We start from the raw sequence: 24,126 nt of genomic DNA on the forward strand, positions 1-24,126 counted from the left end.
GGTGGCTGCGTGGGCAGTCTCCCAGCTGCAGACTGATTCCGAGAGTCGTTTTCGCCGCTCTGTCTCTCTCGCACCCATGCGGCACGCCCCACGAGTGCGAGAGAGACAGCGCGAACGGCGTGCCGTGCGCGGGGCGCCGGCGGCTCCGGCCGCGACACGAATCGCGTGGCGCTTCGGCTTCGGCTCCACTTCGGGCCGCGTTCGGGACGGTTCGGGTGTCTCGGCCGCGTCGCTCGGCTCGGCCAAAGGCTGCCAAAGGCACGGCGCGCCGAAGGCGGAAGCCGGACCGATTCGAACGCGGCCACTGCCGTGTTGTTGTCGTGCCCCCACCACCTCGCCGCGTGCACCGGAGTACCACCACGCCGCTCGCCCGTCTCTCTCGCACTCCCGCCGGTCGGCCGGTGCGAGCGACAGAGACCGCCGACAGAGGCCGTTCGCGAGGGGCGGTGCGGCGCGGCGCGGCGAGCCCCGCATGGACTGGGCATGGACGGGACGGACGGAGGCTCGGCGCGCGCCACGCCGACTCGGCTCGTCAGTCAGTGGTTTGGCGCCGATCTCTCTTGTGCTGCCGCCGTCCCGTCCCGCTGTCGCGCCGTTCGGTTCAGCCCGTCGCCGTCCTGCTCGCCGTCGTTGCCGCCAGGACGCCCTGCTGCTCGTGCCGCTGGCCGCAGCCTCCGAGGCCGCCGTCGTCGCGAACCTCCACGTCGTGCCGCTCCTCCCCCGGCGAGCGTTGCCGCCGCAGTGACGCCCCCGCGCGCCGCGCCGCCTTTTAAACGGTCCAGCCGCGCAGCCCTCGCCGGCCCGACGGCCCGCCCGGCGACGCGCCCGCCGAACTCGTCCTCAGGGTGCCGCCGCCGCGCCGCCACTTCGCGCTTGGCGCTTCGCGACTTGCCCGACGCAGCCTGCGCAGGCGCGGCGCGCGCAGCGACGACAACTCCTTGCCCCCCTCCCCGCGTCGCCGGCCTGCCCCGCCCACCTCATGACCAGGGAGACCACTGCAGGCCCATAGCAGCCCACAGCCCCGGCCCCCCGCGGCCCGCGGCAAGCAAGCCCCCTCCACCGGACTGCATCCAGATCCCCTCCTCTCCCTTTGCAAGCCCTTGCCCAGCCCCCCCGCCCCCCTGCCCCAGGAAATTCCAATTTAAAGGACAGCTTTAATAGACAAACATGAGCCTGGTGACGTCGAGAGAAGTGGTGGGCCTGGCGGGCCCCGTGGGGGGAGGGCCGGCCGGCGATGGGCGGCGGTTACGCCCGGGCCCCGCGGGGGTCGGGGGGCCCAGAGAGCGGCCGGGTGCTGGCGACGTCCTGGGCGACATCGGCGTCTTTGGCCTGGTGGACACCAACGGGAACGGACTCGCCGGACTCAGCTTGGACTGCAACTGCAACGAGCAGAAGTCGGCCTGGTTCGAAGAAATGGAGTGGGGATACGCCGAAAGCAATGGTGAGTAGTGCGAACTGACGTCCCGCGGGAAGCGTCACGGCGTGTCACGCGGACCGGCACCCGCGTGACGCGAAGCCGCGAAGCGCGACTTGGTGATCCGCGGCACGGGCCCCGGCCCCAGGACTCGGGCTGGCCGGGCGCCGCACAGTGGGCCAGAAGACCGGCGCCAGCGGCCGAAACTCCAGACGCGTTTTGAGCTCCAGAGTCGCTGAATGGGACTCGAAGCGAACGTGTGACCCCACCAATGGATTGCTCTCCGAACGAGGAGTCCATTGGTGGGGGTCACACGTTCGGTTCGAGTCCCATTTAGCGACTCCGGAGCTCAAAACGCCTCTGGAGTTTTGGCCGCCTCCACCGGTCCGCCAACATGTGACCGAAGCCGAGTGCATGGCGTTCATCTCACTGTTCTCAGAACCTTTTCCTATCGCGGAAAATGTACCTTTGTCTAAGCAGGACTGATAAGATTGCATGCACGGTAGTCACTCGGGTGCCTTCTGTCGCCGCCACGCCCAGCCAGCATTCATGTCTCGTTTCCTGGTCATTCCCCGTGGGCCGCGACACTGTAGGCGCCCCTCTGTCCGTTGTCTTTGATTTCGCTGCCGGCGACGTCCGGGCTTTGCTCGAGAGGAGTTGCCTGGTAGGCAGGCCGAGGTTGGCAACTGTCGACACTGGTGCATCGCGGGAACTTTTGCCTGGTTGTGCTGTAGGGACACTGGCCAGAGCTAAGACCGTCCGTGGCCGCGGGCCGCAGCCTCCGCGACGCGGGCCGGGGGCTGGGCTGGGCTGGGGTGTCGGCGGCCGGGAAGTTGAATGCATGGGGGTGGCGGACCAGCGCCGCCCGGCCGCCCCACAGTGGATCAGAAGACCGGCGGAGGCGGCCAAAACTCCATTGGTGGGGTCACACGTTCGGTTCGAGGCACATTTAGCGACTCTGGAGCTCAAAGCGCGTCTAGAGTTTTGGCCGCCTCCACCGGTCTTCTGGCCCACTGTGCGGGTCCTCGGCTCCGTGCGTGCCGGGCAGGGCGACGACTGTGTTCGCCTTCTCGTATTCCTTTTGGCGCGCCGGCACTCGCCAGGACAAGGACAAGCGGCAGGGAATGCCCGTCGCTCTGTCTCTCTCGCACCCATACGGAGCGCCCCGTGAGTGCGAGAGAGACAGCGCGACGAATCGCTCGGGCTGTTTTCGTCTGGTCGCATAAATGCACAGGCGGGCATGGCACAGACTTCTCGCTCCTGATTACTGCTGTAGACTTATCAAAAGCAGAACGGGGCGTTGCGACGTCGCTGTACTCGCTGTACTCGTGATAAGGAGTCGCGCACACCGCAAAAATGCCGCGCCGCGCCACAGGCCAAATCTCAAAGTCACTTTTAGATTGATTGCGCGGACCTCTGCCCCGTCTCCACGCGCCACCGAGCGCACAGTGGGCCAGAAGACCGGTGGAGGTGGACAAAGCTCTAGACGCGTTTCGAGCTCTAGAGTCGCTAAATGGGACTCGAACCGAACGTGTGACCCCGCCAATGGATTGCTCTCCGAAGGAGGAATCCATTGGTAGGGTCACACGTACGGTTCGAGTCCCATTTAGCGACACTGGAACTCAAAACGCGTCTAGAATTTTGACCGCCTCCACCGGCCTTCTGGCCCACTGTGGAGCGACGTTCTGCAACGCCGTGTGTCCCTTGAAGCAAGAGAATGTTCTTCCCTGCATTCCCTGGCAAACTCGGATTTTACATCCAGTTAAAGTTCCTTTTCCCAACATTATGCACCAAATTTTGGCGAGAAATGATTCTTACGTCGTAAGAGTCTAAATTGTCACCAAATTTTGTCACAAATTTTTTCTGATCCCCAGGGTGGCTAAGTTCATCACCTTTTCAGTTTCCAGTGTGCGGGCGAGTGGGTCATCGGATTTTTCGAGATCTCGTGTCGAGAGCAGCGAGCGCATTAACGTTTGACGAGTGGTCGATCATGATCAAGCTGCTCTCCTTGGCGTGCCTTGGCGTGATAGGGTGGGACGGACTGTCCTCCCTTATTCATCCGCCTTGTGGAATGACTGCTCGAACGTCACCCCTCCCCTCCCCACAGTGGGCCAGAAGACCGGCGGAGGCGGACAAAACTCTAGACGCGTTTTGAGCTGCAGAGTCGCCAAATGGGACTCGAACCGAACCTGTGACCCCACCAATGGATTGCTCTCCGAACGAGGAGTCCATTGGTGGGGTCACACGTTCGGTTCGAGTCCCATTTAGCGACTCTGGAGCTCAAAACGCGTCTAGAGTTTTGTCCGCCGGCCCACTGTGCCTCCCCTCCCCTCCCCTGCACTGGTACCGCTTCTGATCCACTTAGCGGCAGGCCTTCACCTTGGCGCTTAGCAGCGGCGCCTCGCTGAAGGTTGCCTACCCTCCCAGGGCCAGGGGCAGATCCACGGGCCGAGCGCTTTGGCCGCTTGGCCCGGGTGCTTCACCCCCCGACACTGTAAAAACAAAGTGTTGTCACGTTATGACTTACAGCATTAGGGGTAAAACGTCTTTGAATTTTCAAAATTCTCGTGTAGTTGAGGAGCTTTGTCGGACGATACAGCTCACTCGAAATCTGGACACGAATTAAAACTCAGTACACTGTAAAAGTGCTGTTTTCTTTTAGAGTGTATACCGGACATGACAAATGATGTTTTCCCAAGTTGGTTACGCTCCCGCAGCTCGCAAATTCATGTTACCAGGTGGCAACAGCGAGGTGCCTCACAAAAAAAGAAAACACTCTCACAAAACTAACGAAGTACCTGTTAGAAGTCGGCCGCCCCCACCACGCCAATCGAAGTGTCCCCACAGGTGGGTGCTCCGGGCCCCAGACTGATTCCCTGTCTCTCTCGCACCTGTACGGGACGCCCCGTGAGTGCGAGAGAGACAGAGCGACGACTCTCAGTGTGCTGGCAGGCAGGCCCTGCCTGCTAACTGCGCTGCGACACTGCAAGGCTTGACTTTCAAATTACGTCTCGCGCATTCCACTCATGCCCTGAGCGTGCCGTTGCCACTTGATCTTCGGGAGCCTTTCGCCAGAAACAAGCAGCATGCATACAAAAAATTCAATTTCTTTTTTTTTGGGGGGGGGGGGGTACAGAAATGTACGGAAAATGGTGCACGAAAAGAGTACGGCTCCCTGTCGTCAACTGCCTTTAAAAAAAAGACTTCTTTAATCAAGAAAAAAATAACTTTTCTCGTTTTTTTTTCAAGAAAATTTTTCTTCATCCAAATTTTTTTCTCGTATGCAGAAAATTTTTCTTGTGGTAAGAGGTTTTTATTATAAAAACCAAGCAAATTTAAAAATCAAGAAACCATTTTTCTGGGTGTGTTGCTGGGGATGAGTCGCTATTCCTGGGAATGCCAAAGGATAGATTTACCATTTTCCTCTCTAAAGTCACCGTTGTTCTTGTACTCAAAATTACGGCCTTTCAAGTGACGACCGAAATTTTCCCATTGCAGTGCATGCATGCACGCGAGACTCTAAATCCGCAAATTGCGCACCTAAAACGGTTTAGCTTTTCCTTTTTTCGGGCGGTCCTCTTTGTTTTTTTTTTCGCGGACAGGGTGCTCGTTACCTCGACGGTGTGGGAGACGGCATCAGTCATACTCGACAGGCAAGGGAAGATAGCGACGTAGGCGTAGCGTAGAGCAAAGCCGGCCAAAAACAAAAACAAAAACATCCCGCAATAAATCAAACGGAATCAACTCCTTAGCTGCGCCGGTCCCCGTGCGGGTCACCTTCGGCGACGGAACTTAAAAATAGCGAAAGAGACACCGCCAAAGTGCGCGGCGGAGGCGGGAATCGAACCCGGGCCCGCGCGGGAAGCTAAGTAATTGGATCTCTGGCTGCGCGGTGCTGCGCGGTGCTGCGCGGTGCGCGGCCGGGCGGTCGACGCCCAGTTGTCAGGCGTAACGTTATGGGCCCCGCCACGCAACGCCGCTGCTACTCACTATTAGTGGTGTGGTGGTCAGCAGGGACATTTTTCAGCACCACTTTCCGCCGCTTGGGCTGCAGGCCATGCACTCTGCACTGTAAAAAACAAAATTGGAAAAAGTTTTTATTGTTTTTGTTTTCTACGTCAGGGGTCAGTACCACTGGCACTATGCGTAATGTCCCACACTCTCAAAACCTTACAAAGAATTTCAGCTAACAAACAAAAGCTTACAAACAAAAGCAGCGTGTTTTAAGCACAATATTAGATTTAGGCATAGGCACGCAAAGACAAGCGAGTGCCTGAACCTGAAATCATTGTTAAAAACGGCGGAAACAATGAAGTGGAACTCTTTTTTTGTCTGTGGGCATTATTCTGGTCGAGTGTGGTAGGCCGGTTGACCGCGGCGCACTGTTCGCCTACTCACGTGCTTGCAGTCGTCTCTCTCGCACTCGCGGGGTGGGGCGGGGCGGGGCGGGGCGGGGTGGGGCGGGGCGGGGCGGGCGGGCGGGGCGGGGCGGGGCGGGGCGTCCCGCGGTGGTGCGAGAGAGACAGAGGCGCCATGACCCGCAGCGACCCACGCGGAAAGCCGCGGCCTGCTCAAAGAGGAGTCGCCACCACGCCCTGGAATGGACTCGACGCGTACACCGCAAAAAAAAATCGGCTTGAAATGAAAATAGCAACACTCGTACCCATGGGACGCACCATAAAGGTGCGAGAGAGACACACTCTAAAAAATAATATAGGATTTTGTAACGATCTTGATACAAAATTCTGTAACACGTCAGTCGGATACAAAAATTTGTATCCTTGATCCTAAATTCTGTATCACGTCAAGAATGTTACGAATTTACGAATCAGTGCTTCAAAATTCTAAATCTGACACAAAATTCTGTACTTTTTGTTTCAATATTCACAATCAGTGATATAGTTCCATGTAAAAATGCGATCTTTATGCAAATAACTGTAACTGATACAGAAAACCGTAACATATCGTTACAAGTTTACATATCGTCTGATGCAAAAATTAAAAACGCAAATTTAAAGTCAAATTACGAGCTTAATTTTAACATCACAGTTGATCGGGCGAAAAGTCCTAACGTGGGGCATGGTACTTTAGAAGCTTCGGGCGAGGAACTCTAACTGTCGCGCCGCAGGGCTCGTTTCCCACCACTACCTGGGCGTGCAGCGTGCCCGCTCGGTGTCATCGACAGTCTGAGGCCTGCCTCCCCACACGGCGCAGTGGCGCAAGCGGTAGCATGCCGAGCTGGCAATCCGGGGGACCGGGGTTCGGTTCCGGAGAACGCAGTTCGGTTTCTCCGGGTATTCGGGAGTACAGGAGCGACGGAGTGAATGTGTAGGAATGAACGATCGTTGAGGTTCAAATTTTGTTTATAAAACGACAAATTTTTCTGATTTTTGCATTGCAGAATTCTGTAACCGGGAAACAGTTTACCGTAACGCGTGATACAAAATTTTATATCAGTGCTGATACAAAATTCTGTAACATTTGTAGTGGAAATTACTGCGTAACCATGTTACAGAATTTTGTATTGAAATTTTTTTGAGTGCAGTGAGAAGGTGGTCTTGGGGCGGCGAACGCCTGCCAGGCCCGAAACGGCATACGATCATGTGTGGTCTAGCCCTGAATGGTAATGGTAATGCAGTGTAGGCAACCACTGGAGCTGCGCGCGGCCGTGCACCGCTGTTGCCTACACTGCAGGCGTTCGCCCGCTCGCCGCCGGTGTGGCTCTCTGGCTGGGCGCCTCCCTACTCTCTTTCTCACTCTTTTGAACTTTGAATGTTGTCTCTGTTTAGGGTATTTTTTTGTGGTGAAGGTACCGCCTGGCCGCCACTCCGCGCTCCGCGCGCCTGCAGGCGTTTTCGGCGGCCCTCTTTTCGAGAGCGGGGCTTCAATTGGCTGCCTCGCCGCGCACGCACGAGGCGCGTGGAGGGACGCCTTGTGTCTGAGAGAGAGAGAGAGAGAGAGAGAGGGAGAGAGAGATAGAGAGAGAGAGAGAGAGAGAGAGAGAGAGAGAGAGAGAGAGGGAGAGAGAGCGTCTCGCTGCTACGCCCCCTTTGAGTGCGATGTCTGCGACGCCGCGTCTGCATCCGTATCAGTGGGTCTGGCTTTGGCTTTCGGTTTTCGCTCCGCACGTCGAGGATGAGTTAATTTCCTGTTTCGACTCGTGGCCGGTCCGGTTCAAGAAATCCCCCAGTGCATCCGCGACTGACCATTTACTTTATGGTTTCGTCTCCCGCCCCTCGGCTGCTGTCCGTGTGTCCGCTAATCATGTGACGGTCGATGGTCGTCGGAGCGATAGAGACACAAGCAGTCTTGACAGTCTGGCGTCCTAGTGCTAATTTGTCACCATTGGCGCCTACACTGCATACTCCGACTCGAACTCGAGAAGTCGGGAGTGCAAATCGCGCCGACATTGTCTCACAGTGGGCCAGAAGACCGGTGGAGGCGGCCAAAATTCTGGCCGCGTTTTGAGCTCCAGAGTCGCTAAATGGGACTCGAAACGAACGTGTGACCCCACCAATGGATTGCCCTCCGAACGAGCGATCCATCGGTAGGGTCACACGTTCGGTTCGGATCCTATTTCGCGACTATGAGGTTCAAAACGCGTCTGGAATTTTGGCAGCCTCCGCCGGTCTTCTGGCCCACTGTGGGCCGGTCGGTGTACTCCAAGATCCACTCGGCCAATGAAAAATCCGTTTAGCCGCGATTGCCGTGTGCAGTGCAAGTCCGACGGTGTAGGCGGGATGAAATTGATTTTTGTTGGTATCGCCGATGTAGATAGGGACCTTTGCTGGGAGCGACACGCACAGTTAAAAGTCTGCGAAGAGTCGCTTCGTAATACGAAGAAAATGAAGGCATTGTAATATCTACAAAGAAATGCTTCGTATTATGAAGCAAAATCCTTCGTAATACGAAGCATTTCTTCGTAATACGAAGCAATTCTGCAATGCCTTCATTTTCTTTGCAGTTATGAAGCAAATGCTTCGTAGGCTTTTAAGAGTGCGCCGGTGACAGCGAAGAAGGGCCAGAGCTGTCCGCCGCGCTGTCCCCGCCCTCCATGGAAGTCGGCGGCGGCCGTCCCAGGGACTCTCTCCGAGAGACTCGTTGTCGTCGCTCCGTCTCTCTCGCGCCCAGACGGGACCGGACGGGACGCGCCACGAGTGCGAGGGAGACGGAGCGACCAAAGAGACTCTCGGAATCCGTCTGCAGAGACACGCCGCCGCCCTCGCCGCGTTTCGCACTGTCCTTTGAATATTAGATGCGCCACTGGACAAAGTGCTGCCAATCCACTCGCCTCGTGTGAATGTGAATGTGAATGTGTGTGAGTGTGTGTGTGTGAATGTGTGTGTGTGTGTGTGTGTACTGCGTTGGAGTGACGAGCCAGAAAGAGACTCGGATCCTTTCTTTGGTCAAGTTGATAGAGAGAGGTCGCTATATTTCCATCGACCACCACACCATAAACCCCATAAACCACATCTCGATTTTGAAGGTGGTCTTTACCTTGGACCTTTATTCAGTCTTGTATGCAAGGAGGGCCGTTTCACTAAATCAATTTCAATTTTTAATTAATTTTTTTTTTTGGTAATTTTTAAAATGCTATTTTGAGGGCCCAAGGCTGCGCGAAAGGGGTAAAAGTGGTGCATTTTTAATGGGCGCGTGCGCGGGGCGTACGAAAGACTCTCGTGACAGCAATTAGCAGTGCCGTCCCAATTTCGGCACCCGGGAATCAATATATGGTGGCGCTCTGCCCCGCAGGTGTAATGGCCGTGGGTAGTTTGGCCACCTCAGTCAATATCAGCTGTTTGCATGCCATTTGGGGCCCCCGACTGATATGTAGGGAGGAGCGCTGCTGACGGCCCGACTGAAAATCATCAGGTCCGAGCGGTGTCAGGAGTTCCAGGCCGCAGTTGTTTTGACAACTTTTGAGTCGTCATTGTTACACACCAAAAATACTACTTCTTGGTAAAAAAAAATTTAACTTTTTAAATTTTTTTTTCAAGAAAATCTTTTTTATCTTCACTTTTTTTTGTATGAAAAAAATTTCTTGTGTCAAGATTTTTTCTTACAAAAACAAAGAATCGAAAATGAAGATACCCTTTTTTCTGGGTGTATTACTTGATTATGTCTATCACAATAAGCACCTATACCAGTTGCTCGAGCGACGGCCATAAATTTTGGCAGCGCAGACTTTGGCGAGGATAATCGGGAGTCTAACGGCTGAGAAGACGTTCCCGCCGCTCCCTGAATGCGAATGAATACTCGTCGGGCCGCGCGGGCCGCGTGTGCCAAGGCGTTTGTAAGCGCCGGCCAAGCCAGCGAAGACAGCGCAGCCGTGCTGAATTCGGATCGCATGCAAAATGCCTGGGAATGTGTGGACAAGCCCTTGCGTCTGGAGACGCTACAACGTGCGGGGTAATCCACCGAGTGCCCCCCCCCCCCTCCTTCTCTCTCTCTCTCATCGACCGGGCGGTATGAAAGCACGTCGTTTTCGCCTTAGTTAGATGCCAACACTGACGCGCGGATGATAGCGTTCCGGATTCGGTTGGCAGTTGGCACTATTGATCGCAGCGCTCCGCTTCCTGGTATACGCACGCCTCTCGCACCTCATTTCATTGCCCGTCGATTTTCGCCCAATCCCACCACCTTTCAGGGTAATTAAGGGTTAATTAATTGAGGCTTAGGGTTAATTTGCGGTTAGGTTAATTTGGGGTTAGGGTTACTCTAGGGTAACGATTAATTCAGAGTTAAGGTTAATTCACAGGGTTTGATAAGGGTTAAGTTAGGGTTAAGTTAGGGCTGATTTAGTTAGGTTGAGGTCAGGGGTTGGGCTAGGCATGGGTAGTTTAAGCGATGATCGGTGGACCCGGACAGGAGGAGTCAGGACATTGTTGTCCGGATGACCCGGCTTTGGGCAACCTGGTGGGAGCGCTGCTGACTGCGTGTTGTCGGAAGAGTGACAATCGGACTTTAGCAAATGATAGAGCACTGCGAGCAAAGTGCCGTTCGCAGAGCCTAGCAATTTCGTCGCCGCTCCTGCCTGCCTGCATCTCGGAATAGCATGTCAAAAAGAACGCAAAAAAAAAATCACTTTGGACAACGGCTGAAAATTGTTTGATATTTTCTTAAGTCTCGCTGGCGTGGTGAACAGGAATAAACGAGCTGGAGTCATTCTTTTAGGCCTTTTGTGCAGAACAAGCCTCCGTGTGTTGGATGCCCGAAAATTAGAAAATAAGACGATTCTAGAAACAACTCTCTTTGACAATGGACCTAACGTGCCATCCATTACCATGGCAATGATGTCGAGTGCACTGGCCTGGCTGGCCCCGCGGTGTCCCGCCACTGTGAAGAGTTGCAGGTACGGCTTGGTGTCGAGGTCTGCCAGATAAGATAAAGGGACGTCTGGCTCGACCAGCGTCACGTGAGAAGGCCGGAAATTCACCTCGGAAGGAAGGCTAAAAAAGATGATCGAGGACTTCAGGCAGTTTCTCAGTTCAGTTTCTAGCATAGAAGAATCAAGCTCAGTTCAGACATGAAATGAACTATGTTAAGTTCATACATGAAATGAACCAAGCTCAGTTCAGACATGAAATAAACCAAGCTCAGTTCAGACATGACATGAACCAAGCTCAGTTCAGACATGAAATGAACCAAGCTCAGTTGTTCAGACATGAAATGAACCAAGCTCAGTTCAGACATGGAATGAGCTCGATCTACAGTCCCACGTTGATTCCGAGTGTAAAGAACTCATTAGAAGCCGAAAAACAGGCACGGGTCCACATTGAGCGAGCAGATACTGACATCTAATTGGAACGAGTGTCGCTATCTCAGTCACTCACTTGACCTCTCGGGCGGGTACTACCAGTCAGTCCGTTTTGCTATCGGGATGCTGCCATCATTGCAGCTTTTCGGTTGATTTACTGCTCCAGTCCTTTTAAACCCAGCCGGTGGAGTGGCAGGCACCGCCAGACGGCCGCCTGGCCAGGCTGTGCAGGTCCGTAAAATAACGCATGGACGCTGTGCTGCCTCGCTCGAGGCTCTGCCTCGAGACGCCCTACCCATTCATGCCATCCAGCGAGGAGTGCAGGGTAAACATTTTGCTCGTGCCGCCTGCCACTGCAAAAACAAGTTTGCAGTTTTCTCAAGGACATGGTCGTCTGTGTGCTTTTCACAACACGGCAAAAATTCCCAACGAACTCCAAATGTAAGGCACTTCAATATTCGTCAGTTATTTTTCAATTTTGTTGTAGGGAAAATTGCAGTTTTACCCCAATTGTTTTGTAGTGTAGGTGTGCTCCGCGGCTTTCGGTGGCTTCCCACACAGCACTCACACACAATGATCATCACGCGATGCGAGACTGACGTGACTCCCCAAACATGTACAGTCGATCCGGCAATAACTTCATCCTCGTTGCGGTGCTCACGCGCCGCGGAACGGCAGGGATAGGATTAGTCCGGATCGACTATAGAAGCGGTTTTCCTCGATGCGTTTTCTCGCTGGCTTTTCCACACTCTTAAAACCTTACGAAGTATTTTGAGCATACATATAACAAATTAAAATACTTTGTTATACGAAGAAATAGTTCGTAAATTACGAAGTATTTTCTTTGTAAGCTTACGTATGCTCAAAATACTTTGTTATACAAACTACTTTTCTTTGTAAGGCCCAAAATAGTTTGTAAGGTTTTCTCAGTGCAGTGTACGGTGCGCTTACTCACCGCACTTTGCGCCATCTGCGCCTGCCGCAATTTTGCCGCCATTTCTCTGCACTTTGCGAGTGTCCCGACAAGTGTACCAATTATCCTTTGCAAAAAATATATGTGTATTCTTTTCTTTTTTGCATTAGAACGTGATAAGTGATATGCGGTTCATTTCTTTTCGTTTCCTTTCGGCTGGCGACCTTGAACTTGATGGCGCGACGGTCAGATAAAGAGTTGGGCTAGGGCAAGCCTCGAGGCAAGCCTGATGGGCAGGGGGGCCAGAGCGTCACGGCGAACGATAGCGTGCGACCGCGTGACACCAACGTGTCTCGCTACATCTATTCTATTAAAAAGCTGAATTTTTTTAAAAAAGGAGGTTAGTTGCAGTGTGGCCGCGAAATGAGCGTGACTCATCCCTCAGGTGTGTTGCACTGTTGCACCAAGGGACTCACGCACGCACCGGCTCCTCTTTCAAAAAAAAAGTGCTTTGTTTTGTTAGTAAGAAATTGTGCGAGGGGTTGCGAATCACCAGATATCCTGATGTGGGTCGGGAACTTTTCGCGATGACAACACCAGCGATCGTGTCGGGCGTTTCCAGTGTACCCGAGGGGTCGGCAACTTCCCTCGGCCGTGTACGAGGGAGTATACGTATATTACCAGTAATATAGGTAATATATGTGTAATATAAAGTAATACAAAGTAATATATAGTAATATAGGGGTATTATAGAGGCGAAATTGTGGTAATATGCAAGTAATATATGGTAATATACAGGTAATATAGCCACCGCGTACGAAGTAATATATGAGTTGCCGACCCCTCGAGTGTACCACTCGGTCCTCGGTGCAGCAGGCCGGATACTCGGTTCGTGTACCCTTCGCGCCAAGCTCAAGGTCGTTTGTTATCCGGATTGGATCAAAACATCGCCGGCGACGCCACGCCACGGCGCGCCACGGCCGGTACGTACTCGCAATTCGAGTACACTGCCAACGAAAGATTGCCAGCCTGGAGCCGCGACTCTCTGAGGGCATGACGAGGATGTAACGAGCCGACCAATCCGAATAGCTCTGGATGGCTGCGTCCGCGACTGCCCAATCCGAATCCGAATCGCCGGAGGGCTGCGTCCGCGACTGCCGAATCCGAATCGCAGGAGGGCTGCGTCCGCGCGAAGCGTGCCGTCTCGCTTGCCCGTGGCCCAAATCCAGAGAAAGCGAGCGAGCGCTTTCGGACGCAGTGCCGCTGGCGAAGCGCGAAGCAGCGCGACGCGTCACCCGAGACACCGGACGCGTCTGTCTGTCTGTCTGTCTGCCTGTCTGTCTGTCTGTCTGTCTGTCTGTCTGTCGTCCGAGTCAGGCCGAGTCGCAGCGGGGCGCGAGTGAGACGGTCGGGCGATCAAGAACCTGGCTCAGTGTGACGTGTGCAAACACACACACACACACACACACACACACACACACACACACACACACACACACACACCGGAAAGTACCTCCGAGTGCCCGAGCGGCGTTGCCGTCCTGACTGGCGTTGAAAAGAAAAAAAAAAAGAATATAAATTGCAAATGGCAGTAGTAGGCAGGCATTGAATAAATTGTTGGCACAGTGCGTCGAGCGGTTGGGGCCGTTGGGGCCACTCGTTCGGAATTTACGATCCGCCGCTAGGTAGCGTGACAGGGTCGTCGCTCTCCAGAAAAGTGTCGAGCTTAGAGGAATTAGGAGGTTTTAAAACCACTTTGGAAAATCTTGAAAATTCCCTCGTACGGAGTTAGGGTTTGGAAGAACTACTTCGATAGAATTTTTTCATGCAAGACTAAACAAGTAAAATAAAAATATTCTTGTGTAGATTTGAATATATTAACAGCAGTCTCTATAGTATACTCTGAGCTGACCGATTTTATTCTGTTGACCCAGAAAAATCAGCAGCAGTTTCCGGTGTGTTATTGCCATCCCCTGGGCAATGACTCCAACTTGTTTACGGTTTCCAACCCTCTCAATTTTTCTGCGTGTTTTGTTTTACACTCTATGATTGGGGCCGCCTTGCACGGCTTGCACCAAGGAGAAATAACTCCAGCCGGATCTGTACATCGAAATTCATCAAACATGTTAACTTTACGAAAATTCGTCAAAAATAATCAAAATTTTACTGAAGGTCGTCGAAATTTGACTGGATTTCTTCATCGGAATTTGACTGAAATTCATCAAAATTTTACTGAAAGTCATCGAAATTTGACTGAAAGTAATCGAAATTTGACTGAAATTCATCGAAATTTGACTGAAATTCATTGGATTATTTGTTCACCGAAATTCACAGTGATTTGGCTTGCACTCGCTCGTTGTTTGGCAGGGTCTCGGTGCGCGCGGCGCAGGGCCGCATTTAAATCAGTGGAGCGAACCGGTTTCTTGCTCCTTGCGCTGCCGGGCCGCGCCGGGCCGTGCAGCACACTGTCTCTCTCGCACTCACGGGGCGTTCCGGAGGGTGCGAGAGAGACGGAGCGACGAAGAAGGCCGTGCAGGACCAAGCCGGCTGGTTTGAATGCGCGACTTTGCCGGGCTTGCCCCCCTCCACCCGCATGGACCCCCTGCCGAGTCGCTTCTCTGTCTCTCTCGCACCCCTGCGGCACGCCGGCACGCCCCGTGAGTGCGACAGAGACAGAGTCAGTCTGCTGGACCTTATTATGGCGACACACATTCAGCGTGGGCATTGTGTTGATAAATCAACTCCCCCCCCCTCCATTCCCCCTTTCCAGTGTACTGGGGCGTTACACTTGCACAAAAGTGCCTCACTCGCAGTCAGAGTGCGATCGGGGAGATCATTTATGCATTCGAATAATCCAAGATCCCCGCCGGCGCGTTGATTATTGTTTCCTTGGCGAAATGCTAATCTTGAAATGTGAAAATCCCCTCGGCTGCGTGTGGCCGACGCGTGTGGCTTTTAATGCACTAAAGCGAACCCCTCAGGAAGCGAGCCCGCTTCCTCATCTCATTGCCACGATCGAAAAATGTGCTTCAAACACGGACATCTTCCCCCTCCAGACCGTGTTGAAAGTTATTGCAGGCTAGAATGGTTTTCAAATTTAAGTTTTGGAGTTTATTTTTGTGACTGCTGGCAGCAAAAGTCGTTGTAAATTTTACAAATATCCACAATTTTTTTTTTTCAAACATCGGCCTCTTTTTTCATTCCCGGAATGCGTTCGAACAGTGTATACACTGTGCCGATTGTTATTTGAGCTGGCTCGGCTGCGTCGCACCGAAAGGAGGGGGGGGGGGGGGGGGTACAGGAGGAGGAAGTACTTGCATATACATGTCGGGTCCAGCAGTCACCTTGGCGCCTTGTCTCGTGGGGCCCCGAAAAGGCGTCCCGAAACAACAAAAACGAATCCAATCATGTTCTCCAAAACGGACGCGAATAAATCAGAGGCAGCGCCTTTATGAATCACGACGACACGGGACGACTCTTCTTCGTCTACACTCCTCTTACTTCTTCTTCTTCTTCTTCTTCTTCTTCTTCTTCTTCTTCTTCTTCTTCTTCTTCTTCTTCTTCTTCTTCTTCTTCTTCTTCTTACTCTCCTTCTTCTTATTCGCGATAAAACCAGACGTGCGTGAATAACGCCCCGCTGCAAGACAGGTCGGGGTCAACGTTCATTTTGTTGTTCCAAAAGCCACTGCACTTCCTGGCTGCACGGACCGAGGCCCCCCCCCCCTTCCCCTTTCCCGCAGAGTGGGCGGGGCCTCGACAACAACAAGGAACAACAGCAACAACATCAATAATAATAATAACAACAGAAGACCAACAAAAACAGTTACAAGAATACAGGCTCCTCCGGAAGTGATCAGAGCTATTGGTGACGTCAGCCTGGGGGGGTCACAATCAGGGATTGGGTACAGAGGTCTGAGAGGCAAAAAAAGAGAGAGAGAGAAGAGAGAGAGAGAGAGAGAGAGAGAGAGAGAGAGAGAGAGAGAGAGAGAGAGAGAGAGAGAGAGAGAGAGAGAGAGAGCTGCTGGCACCACACTGCCAAAAACGCTCCTGCATAGCAGCCCTTCCGGCTGGTCCAGGAAGTGCCTGGAAGTCCAGGACGCAAGGCGCAGCAAGGCGCCTCGTCTTTGCTCCGCGAAGTCGCGATCGGCGGCCTCGCTCGACCGTCGCTCCGTCTCTCTCCGTCTCTCTCGCACCCACGCGACACGCGGCCGCCGCCCGTGAGTGCGAGAGAGACGGAGGATCGCTCCGCGGCGTTCGAAACCGGAGTGGGCGGCAACGCGGCAACCGGCGCGCGCGGCTTGACGCCACGGACGCACAGTGGGCTAGAAGACCGGTGGAGGCGGCCAAAACTCTAGACGCGTTTTGAGCTCCAGAGTCGCTAAATGGGACTCGAACCAAACCTGTGACCCCACCAATGGATTGCTCTCCGAACGAGCAATCCATTGGTGCGGTCACACGTTCGGTTCGAGTCCCATTTAGCGACTCTGGAGCTCAAAACGCGTCCAGAGTTTTGGCCGCCTCCACCGGTCTTCTGGCCCACTGTGGGACGCCGAGGAGACGAAGAAGGGGGAAGGGAGTAGGAGGGGAGGGGGAGAGGTGGGAGGGGTGCACCTGGCGCCGCGCGGCGAAAGGGAAGGGCCACTTTTTGTCGCACTTGTCGCGTTCCACTCTTTGACTGGTGCTTTCTTGCCGACCGCTGGATTCCGAACAGCACTCTCTGTCTCTCGCTGTCTCTCTCGCACCCATGGGGCGTCCCGCAAGGGTGCGAGAGAGACAGAGCGATGAGTGCACCGCGAGGGCATCCGGCCGGGACGGCCAGTGGCACACATTTTCACCAATGGTTTTATGCACCGCGCGGCAATGAGAAATCGGACGTACCGCTGAGTTTTCAGTGGAAACTTTCGCGTCAATGGAAGTTTTCGCGTCGCGACGGTTTGTTTGTTGTTGCGCTGCTTTACTTCTCCTTGGGAAAATCCTGGGTCCGCAGCTGACTTGGTGTCGGCGCGGAGCAACTGGTGCGAGTGGGGAGTGGGGAGTGGGGAGTGGGGGGTGGGGGGTGGGACGCCCGACGAGCGAGGCTGGGCCGCCCCGCAGTGCGGGGCTGCTTGGCGGCACCGCCTACCCGCCGCTCCGCGGGCGCTCCGGCTCCCCGACGACGCACAGTGGGGCGGCCAAAACTCTAGTCTCGTTTTGAGCTCCAGAGTCGCTAACCGGGACTCGAACCGAACGTGTGACCCCACCAATGGATTGCTCTCCGAACGAGGAATCCATTGGTGAAGCCACTCGTTCGGTTCGAGTCCCATTTGGCGACTCTGGAGCTCAAAACGCGACTAAAGTTTTGGCCGCCTCCGCCGGTCTTCTGGCCCACTGTGGCACGTCGAGCAGCCCGAACGCAACGATGGCCATTTTTCGTAATGATGGTGGTACGTCCCTTTTGATGGCGTTTTCTTTTTGTTCCCCCTTTTCTGATTGCCAACGCCTTATCATGGTCGTTTGATAAAGCCGTACGATGGGCCACACGTGTTGCATGTGTCGTACTTCTTCTGTGTGTGTGTGTCAGAGAGAGAGAGAGAGAGAGAGAGAGAGAGAGAGAGAGAGAGAGAGAGAGAGAGAGAGAGAGAGAGAGAGAGAGAGAGAGAGAGATATCGTCCTCTGAAGCCTACATGTCGTCTGACAGTTGGGCTGAGTGACACATGTCCGAACGCAAACACACACACACACACACACAAAAGCGCGCACAATGATGTGTATCGCGAAAGTGACCTTCAGAGTCGCCGCCACTCGTCAATGGACATAATAGGTGCGAAATAATTCGTCTGCAACAACAACAACATCAACAACAACGCGATCACCTGTGGACACGAGTCATTAGTCCGCTGGGCGGCCGGCAGAGCGCGCGGCGGGTTGCAACACACGGCGGGGCTCACGGCTCGCGGCTCGCACTCGATGGCGACGGTATTGACTCGGCCACCGCCGTGCCCAGTGCACAGTGGGCCAGAAGACCGGTGGGGCGGAAAATCTGGCCGCGTTCGAGTCCCAAGCGCTAAAGGGGCCAACGGAAGTTGCCCCCCCAAGGTTCCTCTTGGGAACTGTGCGGCAAGGTGCTTCGGTGCTTCGGAGGCCTCGTTTGAGGCGCACGCCACGGCAGGCGCGCCACTGCACAATGGGCATTGTAGAGCCGGCAGCGCGGTGACAGTGTGCCAGCAGTGTGCCAGCAGATTGCCAGCGGGCCGGGCCGGACAGACAAGATGGGAAACGCTGCCAGAGCGCCGGGACTCGGGGGCTGTTTTATTCTCTGCCTCTGTCCCTCTCTCCTCGGCCGGCCAGCAGAAGTGCGAGAGAGACAGAGCACCGTTCGGTCGTAAAACTCGGCCACGCGTTGGCCTGCTAAGCGAAGCGCATGTTGTTGATGATGGTCATGGTCATGAAGTCGGTGATGATGATGTGCTTCTAATGCGAGTGGCCCGCGCTCCGCGCAATCGGGCCACTGACAGTGCCTCCGCATGTTCCGTGCCTCTGCATGGCCGGCACCTTGATGGGGACCCGTTTCCGCTGGCGAGTAAATCACGCAGAGCCGTGCACAGTAGGCCAGAAGACCGGTGGAGGCGGCCAAAACTCTAGACGCGTTTTGAGCTCTCGCTCCGAACCGAACGTGTGACCCCACCAATGGATTCCCAGTTCGGAGAGCAATCCATTGGTAGGGTCACACGTTTGGTTCGAGTCCCATTTAGCGACTCTGGAGCTCTGCACGCGTCTGGAGTTTTTGCCGCCTCCTCCGGTCTTCTGGCCCACTGTGCGGCCCTGACCCTTCGCCCTTTGCTTGACGCCTCGCCCTTGTCTCCGCAGGCCCTGCCACCTGGCACGAGAAGTACCCGCTGGCCGCCGGGCCCAGGCAGTCCCCCGTGGACCTGAGCTCCAGCACCGCCACCCAGGAGGAGGACTCGAACGCCAAGCCGCTGCACCGGCGGTACAACCCGCAGACGGGCTGCGTGCTGGGCAACACCGGCTACGGCTGGAAGGTGCAGATCGCCGGGCCCACGACCGGTGAGTGCCCAAAAGGACTGGCCAAACTCTACATGCGTTTTGAGCTCCAGAGTCGCTAAACAGGCCTCGAACAGAACGTGTGACCCCACCAATGGATTCCTCGTTCGGAGAGCAATCCATTGGTGGGGTCACACGCTCGGTTCGAGTCCCATTCAGCGACCCTGCTCAAAACGCTCAGCTCAAACCGCGTCTCGAGTTTTGGCCGCCTCCACCGGTCTTCTGGCCCACTGTGTGACGGGCTTCCTGCTTGCAGCGCGCAAGGACGACCTCATGTTCTGGTTCTCCGAGCTGAGCGGCGGCCCGCTGGCCAGCCGCTACCGCCTGGAGCAGTTCCACATGCACTGGGGCGACTGCGACAACGAGGGCTCCGAGCACACCGTCGACGGCCAGTCCTACGCCGGCGAGGTGAGGCGAGGAGGGACTCACGAACGGAGTTTTGTATCTTGGCGCCAGTTTAAAGTAGTACATCAGTTACAAACAAAGTATTAAAAAAGTTCCCCATTTGATCACTGTTAAAAAAAAAGTCGAAATTTTCAGACTTTTTAGGATGAAGTCAATTTTGAAACCCAGTGGTCTGAAATTTTAGACCCCCGGACACTCTGAATTTTTGGACCACCTGTCGTCTGAATTTTCAGACTAGCAAGTACTTTGAATTTTACGACTACCAGGTAGTCTGAATTTTCGGACTAATGGCAGTCTGAATTTTTCACCTCGCGGGTTTGAATTCTAAGCCGCCCAGGTAATATAATTACCACTTGTCAGGATGTATATTATGTTTTGGAGATGCATGTTTTAAATTGCTGAGAAACATGGAATGCATGCACTAAATAGAGCAGTTGTAAAACAGCTCTTGTTGTTAAATGTAGCACCCAAAGTTGCGCAAAACTTTTACTAGATATGATATTTTGCTGAGAGAGCTTCCCAAAAACAGACCTAGTCCTCGAATGTAAGACTCCAGGAGATGCAGCTGTAAACACTGGAAAGCAGCATGTTGGATCCAGATGCACACTTTGTGCAAACTTTTCCGGCACGATGAAAATACTTTGGGGACGAGGATGAAAGAGGAGTGGCAAATTTCCAAAACGCCACCCACTCGCTCATCACCCGTCCCTTTAGTTTGGAAGACGCAATATCAGTATAAGGCTACGCCACTTTCACAGCCTGCTTGCCGCGGATTTCGGATGCTTCAGAGTGGTGACTGCACGCACCCGAAGCAATTTTGGAGCACAGAAAGGCGAAGGCAAAATGGCACTGTACACACTGTGCTGAGCGCCGATGTAACACATAAAACGTTCCTTCACGACGGAGCGTCACAAGAAAGATGACACGCGACGCGGACTCGTATTCGGATGCGATGTGCACTGGTCTAGAGACAAGCTAAAACTGACGCATTCTGTCCAGAAATCCCGAGTGGCCGAGGGATTAAGTAGGATTAAGGGCCCCCTCTGACCCGGGCTTCGTTCCAGGCCGGAACCAGGGCAAACATGTCGCATCCTGCAGCTACCAGCGGAGTGCAGGCTGATATTACACTCAACACTAGACGGCCGTTCGCTTAGCTGAGCAAAAGTCTATTTACTACTGCTCTAGCAATTCAGGGTCCATAGCACCTGAAACGCAGTCATGCCTTTTATCAGAAAATAAAGCGTCAATTTCAGACTGCGCAGGATGAAAATTCAGACCTTCTGCTACAAATGACTGTTTTAAGACCCCGACGCCGAAAACTTTTACCGCGCCATCCAAATATTCAGACTCTTAAGTCCGAAACTCATTTTTCAGACCACAAGGTGTAAAATTAAGACCAACTGTCTGAATATTCTGACTCAAGTCTGAATTTCAGATTCAGACCACTAGGTCTGAAAAAATTGGTCTGAATTTTCAGACTTTTTTTAACAGTGATCCATATCGATAGAAAATCATGCGCTGAAGTCAGTGTTACCAAACAAAATGCTCCTTCCTGAACTCGTTTCTGAGATAAATGCAGTCAAAGTTGGGATTTTTAACATGGGTCTTATGGGGAATGGGTCTAAAAAACATGCTAACGTTTACTTTTGGCACATAAGGAGTAATAAGAAGGCAATGAAAAACTATAGTTAGATAAAAAACACTACATAGAATCAAAATCCTTCCAGAAAAACGGGGGTCCCTGTCCATAGATGAGAACTACAGAACAAAGAATGTCCGAAAAATGCCCCCTTTTGGGTCAGAACGCGACTTTGGCCGTTTTCATAGTTGAATTGGTCAAAACCCTGTAGGGTTACATCAAAATTGCATATAACTTAAAACAGAGTTTGGAGCTTTATCTGTAACTTGATGCAAAGCTCAGAGCATTACGACAAATTTCAATTTCAAAAATTTTTGGCGGGAAGCCCTAGCTGATGTACTACTTTAACCGTTTCCGCTTCCCTGCCGCAGCTCCACCTCGTCCACTGGAACTGCGACAAGTACAACTCGTTCGGGGAGGCGGCGTCGCAGCCCGACGGCCTGGCCGTGCTCGGCGTCTTCCTCAAGGTGCGTCCCTCGGCCATCCAGCCCCGCCCACGCACAGTGGGCCAGACCAGCGGCCAAAACTCTAGACGCGTTTTGAGCTCCAGAGTCGCTAAATGGGACTCGAACCGAACGCGTGACCCCGCCAATGGATTGCTCTCTGAACGAGGAATCCATTGGTGGGGTCACGCGTTCTGTTCGAGTCCCGTTTAGCGACTCTGGAGCTCAAAACGCCCCTCGAATTTTCGCCGCCTCCACCGGTCGTCTGGCCCACTGTGCCACTTGACAAGCAGCCAGTCCGAATCTGAAGGCACTTGCCGGGATTTTCCTACTTCTTTGTAACAGTGTTGGTTCTGATTGTCAGGTTGGTGAGGCCAACAAGGAACTGCTCAAGGTGACGGACCTCATGAGCCAGATCACCCACAAGGGCCAGCACGTCGACATCACCGGGGAGGTGGACCCCACCAACCTGCTGCCCGGTACGTACACTGGATCATTATCTCAAATTATATTTTTTAGTCTAAATCTTTATTTTTAGTAACTGCAACTTTGCATTTTTTTTCAGCCAAGTCAAGTTACTGGACTTACTTGGGGTCTCTCACCACCCCGCCCTGTAACGAGAGCGTCATCTGGATCGTCTTCAAGGAGCAGCTGACGGTCTCCCAGGAGCAGGTCAGACTCTCTCACTATTTGTGCCTTTTTTAAAAAAAAATTGATGCCCTTGCCACGTACACTGTTCGTTGTTTCTTAAAATTAAATTGTGACTTTATTTCGGCCGCAGCTCGAGGCGATGCGCGGCCTGCGCTGCTACTCCGAGGGCGAGGCCTGCCCCTGCGACGAGCTCAAGGGAGTCCTCCTCAAGAACTTCCGGCCTCCGCTGCCCCTGGGCAACCGCCGAGTCCGCGAGTGCCGCGAGTAACAGGTGTGTGGCCGTAGGGCGCACCACCGGCGCACAGTGGACCAGAAGACCGGTGGAGGCGGCTGAAATTCCAGACGCGTTTTGAGCCTCATAGTCGCTAAGTAGGACCCGAACCGAACGTGTGACCCCACCAATGAACTGCCCTTCGAGCGAGCAATCCATTGGTGGGGTCACACGTTTAGTTCGAGTCCCATTTAGCGACTCTAGAGTTCAAAACGCGTCTGGAATTTTGGCCGCCTCCACCGGTCTTCTGGCCCCCTGTGCGGCTCCGCCCAAGTGCTGGCCGCTTGGCGTCTGTGTGTGCCGCGTGCCGCCTGCGGCGCGGCGGGTGGGCAAGCCCGCCGATCAGGCCAGGCGGACGGGCGGCCTCGCTCGCAGGCGCTTCGACACTAATAAATGAACTTAGCGCTCAGACCTGAGCCAGCGGCGACCAAAGGAAAAGTTAAACAGCCGAACCCCACCGGGGGCCTCATTGTCGGAGTGCTGTTCCGGTGCGTTATAAGGGTTCGACCCTTTGTTTACCTCGTTGTTTGGAGGCTGTTAGCCACACTCATGATGGCACCAAGAAAAGGCCTGCATAGCAAAGGGTGGCCGCTGGCTCAGGTCTGAGCGAATGTACAGTAACGCGCTCTTTTCTCGTTTCCAGGAGGAGCTGATCTCAGTGGACTGCAGAAGGCCGTGATGCGTGCGACGCCACGGCGACACTCCGACCACACACTCCCCCACCATCACTCCCAACCCCCGCCTCCCCCAGCATCCCCCAGCCTCCCCACCCCATTTGACCACGTGCCAGCGGTACCCGCACTGCAAGTGCCGGCCAGATGAACATCATCAAGATTCCGTTATGATTACGTATTGACCAATGGTGCCTAGTTAGTTCGTAGATAAGTGTCTGTTGTCTGTGTCCTCGTGGCGCAGGACACAGCAGGACACATTGTGATCTTAGAGGCATTTCTATAGATTGTAAACAAAGCGTGTCAAAATTGCAGTACATGGGGGAAGAACTCGTCTCTGATATTAGCAGTATTTCCCGCATTTTCTGAGTAGCAGCACAAAATATTGTTGGGTTGAAGATACCAATGAGGGAAGATAACATTGCTGTGAAGTGACTGTGAATATTTTATTTTCTTCAGTTGAGGGATTGGAGACTGGCGAGCAATAATGCGCTTAAGTTATGTTGCTAACTTATTTAATATCCTGTATTGCAGAATATTTTTGAAAAGAATGAATGTTGTAAACTTGTGATATCTGAAAGAAAAGTTATGTTTTGAGTGATTCAATGTAAAAAATATTGTTCATGTCACTGTTAATGTTGTTTTAAAAAAAAATGTATTACACAGTCTGTAATAGTCTTAACAGTTTGAAGATTATCTGTCTGCTGTTCAAGGCGCCCTATATTCGGTGGTCCTGCATCACAATAATTTAACTATGAATTAAAATTTTTATCTGTTAACTTGCCGACAATCCACACAAAACCCGTGTAAAATTTTTCCAAGCCAATGATATTTTTTATAATGCACCTGTTTTCTAGAAGAGCAAATAAATTTGCAATCACCATAGTGAGCGATTTCTACTTCATTTTCCTTTTTTAACGT

General features: G+C 53.4%; 1 protein-coding gene across 1 annotated transcript; it reads left to right on the plus strand.

Annotated features, from left to right (window-relative positions):
• Window positions 1-1,152: 1,152 nt before the first annotated feature.
• On the plus strand, window positions 1,153-24,094 carry LOC117644564 (carbonic anhydrase 13). Its single transcript, XM_034384122.1, has 8 exons — window positions 1,153-1,441; window positions 18,931-19,128; window positions 19,382-19,533; window positions 21,541-21,636; window positions 21,977-22,091; window positions 22,178-22,284; window positions 22,394-22,534; window positions 23,178-24,094. The coding sequence occupies exons 1-7, from the start codon at window positions 1,168-1,170 to the stop codon at window positions 22,529-22,531; spliced, it is 1,080 nt and encodes a 359-aa protein (XP_034240013.1). The 5' UTR covers window positions 1,153-1,167; the 3' UTR covers window positions 22,532-22,534; window positions 23,178-24,094.
• Window positions 24,095-24,126: the final 32 nt, after the last annotated feature.

The sequence above is a fragment of the Thrips palmi genome, unplaced genomic scaffold (assembly GCF_012932325.1).
Source record: "Thrips palmi isolate BJ-2018 unplaced genomic scaffold, TpBJ-2018v1 HiC_scaffold_18, whole genome shotgun sequence".
NCBI lineage: Eukaryota > Metazoa > Arthropoda > Insecta > Thysanoptera > Thripidae > Thrips > Thrips palmi.

What these genes read in the sequence shown, in the direction of transcription:
- LOC117644564 (XM_034384122.1), top strand. Translation starts at nt 1,168, where the DNA reads ATGAGCCTGGTGACGTCGAGAGAAGTGGTGGGCCTGGCGGGCCCCGTG. An exon ending in GGGATACGCCGAAAGCAATG is followed by an intron (nt 1,442 to 18,930) that starts GTGAGTAGTGCG and finishes TTGTCTCCGCAG; the next exon opens with GCCCTGCCACCTGGCACGAG. An exon ending in GATCGCCGGGCCCACGACCG is followed by an intron (nt 19,129 to 19,381) that starts GTGAGTGCCCAA and finishes TCCTGCTTGCAG; the next exon opens with CGCGCAAGGACGACCTCATG.